This window comes from Thamnophis elegans, chromosome 4 (genome assembly GCF_009769535.1).
Source record: "Thamnophis elegans isolate rThaEle1 chromosome 4, rThaEle1.pri, whole genome shotgun sequence".
NCBI lineage: Eukaryota > Metazoa > Chordata > Lepidosauria > Squamata > Colubridae > Thamnophis > Thamnophis elegans.
In genome coordinates, this window is record NC_045544.1 from 32,022,729 (window position 1) to 32,036,271 (window position 13,543).

Sequence of the window (13,543 nt, forward strand, 5' to 3'; positions counted from 1 at the left end):
TGATGGTCATTAGAGAGCACCTAGAAGCCAAGAGGAACATATGTGCCAAATTTCAAGTTTGTAGGCTTTACAGTTCTAGAGATTTAATGATGATGCATGTGTGGTATTTCGCTTTTATATATATAGATAACTTTATAGAAATGTGCATCACCACTCAACCCACCAACGCACAACTAACACAAACTATGAAAAAGATAATGCTACCACATATATAAAAAAATTCAGAAATAAGCAACACAGTTACTACACAACATTATTATAGCACACAAAACAACCAAAGCTTTGCAAAACTTTTTAAGTAAACAAAAAGACCCAGTTACATGAGATAAAAGTCATCTACAATATAGAGTATAAAAAGACTGTAACAGTCATTATGTAGGGCAGATAGGTAGAAGTTTAGCAGAGAGTATCCATGAGTACCAACTAGCAATTAGAAGATGCAATCCCATAATCTCACATGGAATAGAGTCAACCATAATTTCAACTGGGAAACTATGAGCATCCTAGACCAAACTAAATTCAAAAACACAAGGAAATTCTTGGAAGTTTGGTATTCAAATAACTTAGCAATCAACAGTCACATAGAAAAGTAGTAATCATATTTATTCACCACTCAAAAGAATGAAGAAGAAAAAAGAATACATTTTCTCCAGGAGCCACCACCCAGATAAGCAAGGGTTAACACCAGGGAAACAATCAAACAATAATCATGGAATTATCAAGTAGAAAACCACATCCTTATCAAAACTGGCAGGGCAAGCAATGTATATAAACAAGAATCAAACCCTGCACCCAGTTGCACTGATGGTGTTACCTAGTTAGATAGTGGAACATTTGCAGGCAAACAACCAAACTGAAAGAACATCAAGGACACCACAACTAGATGGTTACTATTCGTGACAAATGTAATGCAGAACTTTATTAAAACTGCCAAGGAAAGGGATGGGAAAATGTATATGAAAGTGTGAATGGGTAATGAGAAGAAAAATGTCAATTTGGGGCTAATTTGCAAATTATGGTTAGCAAAAAGTCTGAATTACATTTGCACCAGATCTAAATAAAACCAGGGGAAAAGTGTGGCTTTCATATACCATTGAGATTTCAAATACTAAATATCATTCTTAAGGACTGAAGTGAAGAAGCACAAGTTATCCACAATATAGAGTCTTTATAGAAAAGGAATCCAAAGGACTCCAACCTATAACTTCCATAAAAGTAATGTTGAGAAGTAAATTTATTTCAATTATTGCTTACCACATGTTGCTAATTAAATACATAGAAAAGAGCCCCATACATTAATAATGAATTAAAGCCAAAACAAGTATTGTTTGTCTTGTTGACAGATCAACAGAAAAACAAATGGCAGTACTGCAAATGCTCATTGCTCTTGCTTACTTTTTTCTCCAATTAAATTGGTATGTAACCATAATAAAAATAGGAAAAGTCAATGCATAACAACATCCTTTCAACAAATGAATATTTACTTAGCAAAAAATCCTTAAAATATTATTGATATAGATTATCAAGAAATGAAGAGAATAGTTGTCCCTAAAACAAATTCAGTATAATAAAATTGATGGATGTTACAAATGGTATAACATCAATTATCAAATGTCAAAGACTGCTGTGTTTTTATTCAATATCTTCACCCACCAAATATGGCTTTGCTGTTTTGTCATTAGACTTGCTCCCAATCTAGGAGACAGAGTAGTGATAGGCAATCAGCCCAAAGTTTATGCAACATTATAACTCTCTTCTCAGTTCCAAATTGGGAAGGGAAATTGGGGATGGCAGAGTTAATATGTGAACGATACGAAGATGCTCCAACTGATTTCTCAGTACGTAACTAATTAAATTCTCAACTCTCATACAGGAAAGAGTTTTCTGGAGAATGATCAATATCAATCCATCAATATTAATGGCCACATAGGGAAATTATCTTTGGACACAGAATTTGGTCGTGCAAATTCTGGGTTAGGTTAATCCTGATAATAAATTAGTTAACATTTTAATCTGTATATTATAAGAGGAAAAATATGAAATGAGAAATTATGCCTGTTCCAAGGCAAATCAATGACTTCTGATGACTTGTTCAAGATTTAAATTGGGTTCTACTGCCCCCTACCCCTACCCCACTATTTACCAGCTATACCATGCTGGCTCTCAGTATCAAATATATTTTTAAAAAATCACCTAAAGGACATCTTCTCTGTCCTATAAAGTTTAAATGCTATATAAAAAAATTAGAATGAAGCATATAAACTAGTAGAACACAGAGAATGTTATGGTGTTAATAAAAGAAATATGCTCCTAAGCATGTGGATTTCAACACTGGTTTTGTTTTTGTTTTTTGAAGGAGGAGAGCTTTACATACGTTGACGGGGAAGCTGTTCCAAGTGTAAGAGGCAGCATGGAAAGAGATAAAGTTGGGAGTGAGCAAAAAAGACAATGGGGAAATATGGAGTGATGCTTAGGATAACTGAGAGGAGTTATTCAGACCATGAGGGATATTACTTTGGGCCATCATCACCAAATGCCAGAAAACAATATTAAACAGTTTCAACTCTGTACAGCAAGAAAGAGAAAAATTCACGGGTTCAAAATCTGGCAGTTATCTCCAGGACAACATTTTCTTCATATTTAATTTTGCTTAAAGTTCTTCACTAGCCCCAAGTTATCATTTAAAAAAAAAACCTCTTGGTCACAGAGGTGCATGATTATTCAATGTTAAACCAGTACGACTGCTTTCTACGCTTTATTGAAAGGGGGGGGAGGGAGAGAGAGAGAGAGAGGGAGAAAGAAAGAGAGAGAGAGAGAAATCTGTTTGGAGGGTAATAATGTTGCTGACTTCTAGGTTTCAAGAGATGATTAATTGTTCCTGTGCAAAAACAAAACAATAAGAAAAGTTGCACTAGAGAAAGTGAAAGGTTGTGGAAATGACCAATTTATATTTACTCCATTGAATGAGAGCACTTAATATAGAACATTCCAAGAATCAAATAGGCAAGGTCAATCATGTGAATACTTCTCAGCCAAGTGGGAGAAAAACATTTGAGTGGGAACAGCATATGTCCTGTTCATCTGGTTTGTGCCATATAACAATAAAAATTGCATGGGAACATACTATGCAGGAAGTGGCTCCCTGAACAATGCAGGTAAATGTGAAGTGGCCATTAATTTAACAATTGGAGGGGAAAATATATATATAACTTTTACTGAGTTGCATGCTTTATTTCAAGAACACTAGAAAGTGAACGGGAAAAAAGAACATTCACAGTACAAACACATGCAAATACTGGTAGCATTTATATGAAATGATATAGCCTAGGAATTTGTGATAATGACGTATTGCATGTATCGGGACACTGGAAGCTAGGGAGAATATTAGGAAGAATGTACACTTTGCATTATGACTTTACAACAGACAATCAACAAGAAAGAGTACCCCTTCAAAACTATTGTTAGATGGCTCTTTTTCAAACAAAGCATGCAGTATTCAGGTGGCAAGAACTGCAAACTAGGTTATTAAACATGCTTCCTATTATAGCAGCAATACATCCTTGTGCAGTTGCTTTTAAAAGCAAACAACTGAAACACAGAGATAAAGTTTTGTGCACATCAAATGAAGCTGTTCATAATGAGACTATGGCACTTTTGAGCTATGAAGTGTACATTTACTTTGGTGTAATTAACTTTGATGGAGAAAGCTTCCAGAATGGGTGCAAGTTAGTAAAACTACAAGAACAAGACTCTCCAATTAAATTATATGGCGCATGCAATAGCATGAAATCTCATGACTTTATATTATTGTGATCCAAGTTTCTCTTTGGTTGGAACAGTTTATACATGTAATTTTCTTGACAGTAAACTATTACTCATGGGTTTCATAATGAATTTTCATCATACCATTTAAGCAATACAGTAATTTGTCTCTAGCAAATCTAACTTTCATGTTAATTTCATATTCATTAAGTATAGCTTGAACTGATTCGGCAAAAAGAGAAGAGGAATATTTCCCTATGAAACCCATCACAACATGCTGCAAAAGGCAAATATTTCATTTCATATTAAATGTAATACTTCATAAACATTACACTAATTGCACATATAAAATCCTAGCTTACAGTCGAGATCTTAATGAGTTCGTTCTTATATTGATCTTCAAGCCCATCTTTAAGTTATACTGCAGCTGCCAGCATGTAGTGCAGAGCTTTCAAAACCTTTACTTCTAAAGCACTTTCTGAGACCAAACTGGAAGAAGATAAATGGGAAATCTGCCTAACATTTTGGTTTCTTCATAAAAGCAGCCACTGGGCTTCTCAAACTGGATTGTCGATCAGAGGTACTGGAGTGAGAGACAATGTCAGTTCCTCCCTCAGCTGGAAATTTGCTCCTCTGAGGAAAAATACAGGGAATCTTTTAAATAGAAGGAAAAATTAATTATTTATAATTGCTATCTAAAAGGTCCCAATATCACTTTCTGTGGCAAAAAGTCCTGACATAGTTTACAAGTCCACTACAAACAATCCACTGGAAAAGAAATGTCAGTGGTTGGGAAAAGATGGTGCCTGGGAAAGGCTAGCACCAAAAGTTCAAATTTTACAAGGGACCTAAAGGATATACTTGTTGGAGTCTTGAATGTGTACACCAGTTCAAATGAAGAAAATTAGAGGAGGAATTACTAAATGTATATTTCTTTATGAAAGATCTGTGAGCTTCATTTAGTTCTGATCGGTAAAATAAATTCCTGATATTGCTGTACTTAAAATCTGAATGTATGTGTGTATTTCTCCCCCATCAGACAAAAGAAAACTTTCTAGTCCTGTTCTAGACATGCACAGATCCTTACAATGTTCTAGTCTCTGAGCATATACAATATTACCTTTCATTAAGTAGCTCTATTTTATAACTGTGGAAACCTACAAGCTCAATGATATAATGATAGAATTGGCCCACAACTCTTAACAACTGAGTTATAATTTCCAAAATATATTTTTAGAAAAAATGACATTGATCTTTGGCAGGGAGAACAGAAAACACTTAAGCTTTTTTCACTCTTAAATCCTGTGGGAAAATGACATTGAGAACAGTTCTTGTGCCACACTGCTATAATTTCTGAATTGTTATATTTCTCAAAACGGCGTTAGGGCCTTCTCCAAAATGCCTCTGCCTGTTTCTCCTTGTTTTTTGTAGCCAATCATGTTTTAAGATAGTGTAAGGCTTTCAGAATATGAACTCTAAATCACATCATACACAGAACACACAATTAAGTCTCTAAAGATTTTAATTACTTAAATAAATGCAGAGCAATCTCAACTTCTCAGGAAAGGCTAGCAGGGAGTTTTTCAGTTTATGTTATTTTTTAAAAAATCCTGAAAACATTCTGCATCTTCAAAGACTACCTGATCATATCTTATAATGAAACTTTTCCATACAGATACATGGATTTCATCATGGTTCTTCTTTCCTAACATGCTTTGTGTAGCTACATAGGTTAAGATACCACCTTAGATTGTGCAAAGGTTTCAAATCCATTCGGACTGCAGTTACTTCTTTTAAAACATAACATCATTATAGTAAAAAGAAAAAAAAGAAACTTCAGAACTTACCCACAAATCATGTTCAGCATAATCAAACAGCAGCCACACCTTTCTATCACTATGAGAAAGGAAAACCTTCTGTAATGCAATCACATTAGGGTGCTTCAGTTCTCTCAAAAGCTGCAAGTAAAGAAACAAATAACATAAATCTTTCTATACAGTACCAATAAACAAAACACTTTAATTAGTGAAAGAGATGTCCATAAAATCATTCTTTTTCATTCCAATAACTCTGGAATAATCTGTGCACAAAAGGGGGAAAGTAAAAAGCTTGTTTTTCCATTTAATAGAAAACAATATTTTTTAAAAAGTCAATTGCTTACTTCGATGCAAGTTTTGCTCCCTGTGCAAGAAACATCCAGACCAATTTTATTCAGGAAATGCTCCCATTGATATAAGAAAAATTAGGGTCCTTGGTTTATCAAAAGTCTTCTATGGAAAAACTGTTTTAATATCTAATTAAACAGAACAACATACCGAGATCCATCAAAATTTACCTCTATTATCTATGTGAATAAGAGAAATATGGAATCTTTGTTGCTCTATTCTCCCATTCTTATTTCCTTTCTAAATGTATGTTCAGTAGTGTAGGATTATAAAAACTCTCTTACTCATCACTTGTTCGTTTTCACACAAGTTGATATAAAATAGTTATGAAAATTGTACTGCTTTAACATTTACATGTATCTAATACTTAAAACATGTTGTATCAAAACTATATTACTTGGGGCAACAAGCTACGCTCTATCCAAAGTTATGATGAGATTCAAGTGGCTAGGGCAAGAGATAGGATAGACTTTTCAATAGCTCCCAGTTCAGACTGAGTTATATGAGGTGGTCTCTTTGTATTCTATGGATAGAAGCATGAGAAAGTGGTTATAGCCTAAATCAGTGGTGTCAAACTCACAGCCCATGGGCTGGATGTGTCACATGCTTGCCATGCCCACAGCCATTTTAGCAAAGGGGGGGCAGTTGTGATACGTCACGTGATGACATGAGTTTGACACCCCCTGGGATAAATTGTGAGATAGGCAACATATTATTCCTGCTGTGATCCTTTCCCCAAGCCTTGAGATTTGATTGGGGAGGGAATAAAATGTATATAGGGAGGGATTATAAACCAAAATTACAGTTGTTAAGTGAATCACTGCAATTTTAAGTGAATCTGACTTCTCCCATTGAGTTTGCTTGTCAGAAGTCAGCTAGGAAAATTACAAATGGCAATCACATTATCCCATGATAGTGCAACTAAACTAAATATATGCCAGTTGTCAAGTGTGCAAATTTTGATCACATGACCCTGGGGATGTTACAATGCTTAGAAGCATGGAAACTGGTCATAAGTTACTTTTTTAGTGCCATTGTCATCTGAAACAGTCGCTAAACAAATGAAGGTCGAGGACTATCTATATATAATTTTATTAGTGAGTCAATCTAGGTTTCTTAACTGAAATGTGAAAGATTTTTTTATATGTACAACTTTCATAAATCATTCAGATATTGTATTATTCAAGAAATATCCTGTGCTGGTTTATATTTTGTATTTTCTTCCTTTCAGTAGAAATGAGCATGAAAATTGAAGTAATATTTCAACATGAAATGTAAAACTGTCTCCATAATGTTTGTTTCAGGTTTCAGACTATATCACTATAACCAAGCTTTACATATTTGGAATGCCAAATGAACAAATTAAATAAGCAGCCTGTTTTTTGCTCCACTGACTATTAAGAACACAGTATTATAAACATTTGATAAAGTATATATGTCATTAAAATAATGAAAATTAGTCTTACAATACATTGTATTCTGTACTTCACAAGAAGTCAAGCATGAACTTCAAAAAGGTTACTCTTTAACTAGTCATTTCACAATAATTTGCTGTTTCTTTTACTCAGTTACTATTTAAAACATGTAATTGGATTCAACATTTTGAAATGCAACCCTTGGTGAAAAACTATCCTTTTCATTGATGCACTAAAAGGATTTTGAATCACTTCAATACATGAATCTTCTAAAATTATCAAATGCTAAACAAACTGCAAAATTAATATCTTATACATTGGGTATGCCATTATGAGTATTTCCATAATCTTTGGATGTAAATCTTTGAAAGTATCTTTGTAACAGAATCTACACATAATAGAAATTTAAATATATTGCTCTGAAAGTTCATGAATAATTTGCAATAACAAAAAAATACAGCAGTGAAGCAACATATTCTCATATAAGATAAAACAACAGACAGAGAGAGAATAAATCTTTGTCATAGAAGTATTACAAAGCTCAGAGTTTTATCTATTTGACATAAATTTGTAGTTGATTAATAGGCAGAAGCTATTTTTAAATCAGAGAAACTGTCAATACAATTTGCTTTTTAGATCATTGATTTTGCTGGGGTATTAAAAAGGAGTAAAAAAACAAAGATTAAGATAGATCCTCTTTGAACATATTGAATATATTATAACAATTATTTTATTTATTTCATTACCTACAAAATTAAAATACAGAAATGTCTGCATATTAAGTAGGTTAGTATATTGATCACCTATTACTTTTACTTTATGGCCTTGTTTAAACCCAGTAACGCTTCCTCTACAACATCTGCTTGTGGGAATCTCTTGTTGGCTTCTATTTTACTATGCTACTTGCCAAGTCACAAAACATAGTGCAAAAGAAAATGAACTGCTGCAAGCCAGTCTCCACCCATTTCACCTAAGCAACTCTTAGAAGCAAAATCTAGATGATATTACAGTGTCTGGGGAGGAAAGGCCTGTGCTACCTGCCAAGTCAATTTAATGACACAGAGAAGGAGAATGGTTTTGCAAAATTTTAACAGCAGCAAAACTTGGAGAGGGATAATCTGGGAAGCAACTTTGCTAACTTACTCCCTTGGAAGATAGAAATACAATACATAGCTTATAAGATTTGTAAAAATGTAGTTAAATGCACCTAGTAATGGATACAGCTTCTAAAAACCTAACTTATAGGTGTCTAATTTGTAGGTTTCTAAGAGAGAAACGATTCATCCCAAAATCATATGCTTTTTTACAGCTTTGTTTTTGAGATTATTGGAGGTACAAGACTATTTTGTAAAACCATTAATTACCGCCATCCTTTAAAAAAAAAACTTGGATGCTAAGGATGCTAAGTTATGCAGTTGCATATCTAGCTCAAATCAAATCTCAATGAGTATCAGAATTAATAAGACAAATTGTCCTACCAATTAAGAATAGCTATCCACTGCCAAGAAGAGCAAACAATATTTAGGATTTGAAACTCATGGATTATATACCGGTAATAATAAATTGGTTCTTGTTTTTTGTGTATTGTTTTTGAGAGAAGTCTCCTTTGGCCACAATTGCTCATGTCACGTAACACCCTCATTTGGTAATAAGCATTTTGAAAAGCAATTGTTCTATAAAAAATTTCACTTCGGAAAACGTTCTGGCACTGCTAAACAGCATTCTTCTTAAACAAAAGCATTGCAAGTGATTTTTTAAAAGGATTATACTATGCCTAAAATAAAGGAAACGAAACAATTAGCATTGTGTCTTTTATTCTATGGCGTCTCAGAAAGATTAGAAATAAGTTTCTAACAACTTCTACTGATAGATGGATGGCAGTTATATATCCTATCCCCAACTGATACATTTCTAGTCCAAAGATTAAATACATCACATATTCCTAGATTAACAGTTGTAGTGGAGATGGGCAATGTAAACATTTATGGTAATAAATAAATAAAATCAACATTTACTTGCTGCTAAATTAAATCAATGTATTTGAATGCACATACTAGGTAAAATAATAGTGAACTTGTGTGAAAATTTAAGGGAGTAAGAATTATAAGCAACATTTCACATTCATACATTTTTCTACACCAATTGAAACTCTACTCTACAAAAGTTAATGGCCAGAAGTTATGCTTTCTCAACAAGAGATGAGTTATTTTACCTGATATGGAACTACCACAGAATATGCCCTATCTAGGAAGGCATTTCAGGGGGACTTGCCCCCGTTTGACAAAATAAAATAACCAACCATTCCGAAACACCAAGGAGCACTAACTTTAGTTTTTAATTCTTTATCCATAAATTCTTTATGACCAAAGATTATCCACTAGTGGAGAAGGTCTCACTGAATCCAGAAATCATGCTGTGTTATACTGTGCTTCTATTAGGATATAAGGCCCATTTCAAAATCCCAAATTGGTGAAATACTCAGGCAATTTTGATTTGAGGTATTTGACAATTATTTCAGACAATATAATGCATTTCCTTGAATATGGAAAAAAATGTTATAGTATTTGTAAAACTCAAGACTCCCTGATCATCTTGATGACATCTTGATATTATGTTTTCATTTTATTTTGTCTGAAACAGAAATTGTTTACTTACTTTCTTATCTTTCAGAATTCAGGTCAGGGAATCTAATAAAAATCTTCCAGCAGCCTCAGCATATGTTACAATTCTCACTAAAAGTTAAAATAACCAACTATTTAAATATTTGAAGAACATTAAAACAGAAGAGTCAGTCATAATGGTGTAGTATTTAAGATAACACCATAAAAACCAGGAAACTAAGAATTCTGGTCCTGTCTTAGGCATGAAGCCAGCTGGGTAATATTGGGTCAGTCACTTTCTTAGGAAGAAAACAATGGCAAACCACTTCTGAAATCTTGCCAAGAAAACTGCACTGACTAGTCTATGCAATCATCAGAAATCAACAGTAACCTCAATATACACATGCACACATGTACAAAAACTATTTTAGGATTCCATCTTCATTATATTGATACAAATGAAAGAGTCTCTTTACTTAGTCTCCAAACTACTTGTTTATTATACTTAGAATTCAAAAATTAATAAGATGTAAAAGAAGCCTCTCTCTTAGAACCAGTAACTGTGAGTTCTCAAGTGACAATGAATTCACATAAATGATATCTTGCTTATGCAGAAATTACCTGGAACCTTCCAGAGTCTGGGAAGCTTGATGGGACATCAATCCATTCTATACGTGTCCTAAGAGAGAGCACCCAGTCACCCTTTAGTTCCCAGAATAATCACAACAGTGTACAAACCAATCACTACATGATACCAAACTTAGAACAGGAAGCAGGTAATTGAATTCAAAAAGCACTTTAACAATCATAATAATCGGCACATAGCTAATTCTTCATTATAGTATTGGCAGCCCTACAAGCTAGACCATAAATCCATACCGGTCATGACTACTTTTATTGTAGCAGTTATAGTAACAGAATCTTACATATCTGACAGTGTTATTCCACCGCCACTTTATTGCTGTACGAACTAGGAAGGATCTTCTGAGAAGCTTGCTCAAGTTAGCTTCTTGATCTGGCTCAAGCTCTTCTTATCTCATGCTAGCATTTCCTTTTGTTTTTCAAGGCTCCCTATTCCTTCCACAAGTACCTACGATTCACCAAAATGGGTGAATTTTTATACAATTCTGTATAGCTCATCAATATAAACTGGTCCACCCAGATGTGATCCATTCTCAAGCATTCAAACAGCCCTGACTACTGATAATAATTCAAGCTTCTTAATGGGACATTTCCATGGACAAATTCCATGGGTTTGGAAACTCCATGAATGATATTAAGCACAGTGGAGCTAAACCAATTTTCAGGTACTGTATTAGGTTACCACTGTTATGAAAGCAGAAGAGAAAAATGAAATTCCTGTCAGCATGTCATCTAACAAGTTCAATATCCAGAATTTCTTGTAGAAGTAGGAATGCAGGCTAATCTGTATCATTTGATACTGAAGGTACTGTGCCTCTAGAATAAGGTGACCAGATTTTAACATTGGTAAAGCGGGACACCATTGACCGGGGGGGGGGGGATTCTTGATTAAAAATTTGGTCTATGGTCATAAGAGACTCCACGTAGATTAAAGACAAAGTATTTCTCCATTATCTACACCGGCCGCTCCTCCCTTTGTGGGAAGCTCAGCTGCATCACGGCGCGGTTCCCCGCGCGGTGCCAGCTTGGCTCGCATCCCAAAGCCACCCCGCTTGGACTGGGAAAGCAAACGCTGATAAAAGGACAACTCATTTAAAAGCTTCCTTCCCTTTTCTCCCTTCTCTCGCCAGGCCGACGGTGACGACCTGAGACCCAAGAACAAAGGCGACTCCCAGAAATTGGCTTTCCGCACACTCCCTGGCCCTGGGCTTCTCCCTAAGAGCGGAACATCCCCTGAACGCAAGCAAGGCGCTGAACGAGGCCAGGCCGTTGTTCGTTCGCCCGAGAGCTTCCCTTCCCTTCATTCACCCCTGGCCCCGGTCAGATGGGAAAGAACCAGTCTTAATCCACCTGGCCGTGGGAATCCCCAAGAGGAAAAGGAAGAGAAAGGGGAGGGATAGCACTTTGCACGTGCTCAGAAGTGCCGTCTACGCTTCCACAGAGCCTTCGAAGCGGAACCCCGGGCAGAAAAGGACTCTCTCTCTCTCTCTCTCTCTCTCTCTCGCTCCCTCCCGTGGAGAAGCAACGGAAGGAGGCGTGGGGCTGGTTTGCAATTGCGCATGGGAGTCAAAGGGGAAGGAAAGAGCCAAAAGATAAGTTTTCAGGACGCGGAACAATTCGGCGAGTGGGGTGGGGGGGACAATGCCTAAGATGTCCAGAAACATCCTCTCCCACAGCCCAGGTTATAGTAATCGCCAGCATATTTACCCTGAAATCATCCCCACCGATTCCATTGTTTCTCCTAAAAGAAGGAACAAGCCCGCTTCCGGATTCTGACAAAGGCGTCAGAGCAGGTCGGGGAAGGACCAAACAGCCCAGTCTGTGACAGCGTTACTCTTAAAAAAAGATTTGGGAAGTCTTCGCAGCCTTATTTGGATCATCCCAGCCCGCCAGGGTTACTCTCTGGTCTAACAACGTCTTATGGGGAACTCCTGAAACCCAGTTTTAATCAGGAAAGCGGCTTCCATCCCTGAGGCAGAAATGGTTCCGGGTCAGCAAAAGCAGTAGCCGACCTGTCGCGCTTGGGGGCTGTGGAGCTTTGGAGAAGCCAGCGAAAGGGACAGTCTGGGGAACTCTGGTGGCTCTCCCAGATTGAGGCCGGGGAAGGGGTGCGTGCATGTGCAGAGACGGAGCTCTGGTGTCTCCCGCCATTCCCTAGCTTTTTTTTTCAAAAAATCAGGACTTTTTAAAAACACTGCGGGACAAATTGTTCAAAATCGGGACTGTCCCGCCAAAAGCGGGACATCTGGTCACTATACTCTAGAATACACATCAAAGCATGCTAAGCAATGTAATGTCTGTGGCTAATGCAATGACAGGGTGGGTCAAGAACAGATTTTGAGGACCAAGTACTGAGTACTGCCAGATGGAACATTTTAATCAAGTGTTTCCAAGAACATGGAAGAAAAAACAGAAAACCTCGTATACAGCAGAATAAAAAAAAGGTGGCAACAAAATCTGGAAGGCTCAAATGACAACAGAGAATAACACCCTGGAGAAAACTTTCCACTATGCTACCATGGTAATTAAAAAGGAACCCAGGGTCAACAAGAACTGTGTGCTAGAAAAACATGTTCAGGAAATTCAACACATAGTCTTTAGCACATGAGAACTGTGTGTGGGGATATATTGCCACAATATTATCTTCACTTAACCAACCTTATATTAACATCTTTGTAATCCATAATATGGGCACTGGAAATACTATCTGGTATAAAGTTCATTTTTTATAATGTTCACTATATAAGAAAAACTTATTTGTATAGGATGAATTGACAATAAAGTTTTAATATGGAAATTAAAGTTATCCAGATCAGAAACTAACATCGTGATAGTCATGTGTTTGCACATGATCTATGCTACTGACTGAAAATCTGATAAAACCCTGTTCTATAATCTGCTATTTTGACATTTTCTGTTTTTGAAAACTATTTCTGCCATATTTAAGGAACTTTTAAAA

General features: G+C 35.9%; 1 protein-coding gene across 4 annotated transcripts in view; it reads right to left on the bottom strand.

The window, feature by feature from the left end:
- CDK19 (cyclin dependent kinase 19) overlaps nt 1-13,543 on the bottom strand; it is an 87,801-nt gene that overhangs the window by 44,995 nt on the left and 29,263 nt on the right. For all 4 annotated transcript variants that reach the window (XM_032215153.1, XM_032215152.1, XM_032215151.1 and 1 more), the window contains one exon: nt 5,610-5,720. In XM_032215153.1, the coding sequence (XP_032071044.1) occupies nt 5,610-5,720 (111 nt within the window). The remainder of the gene's footprint in view (nt 1-5,609; nt 5,721-13,543) is intronic.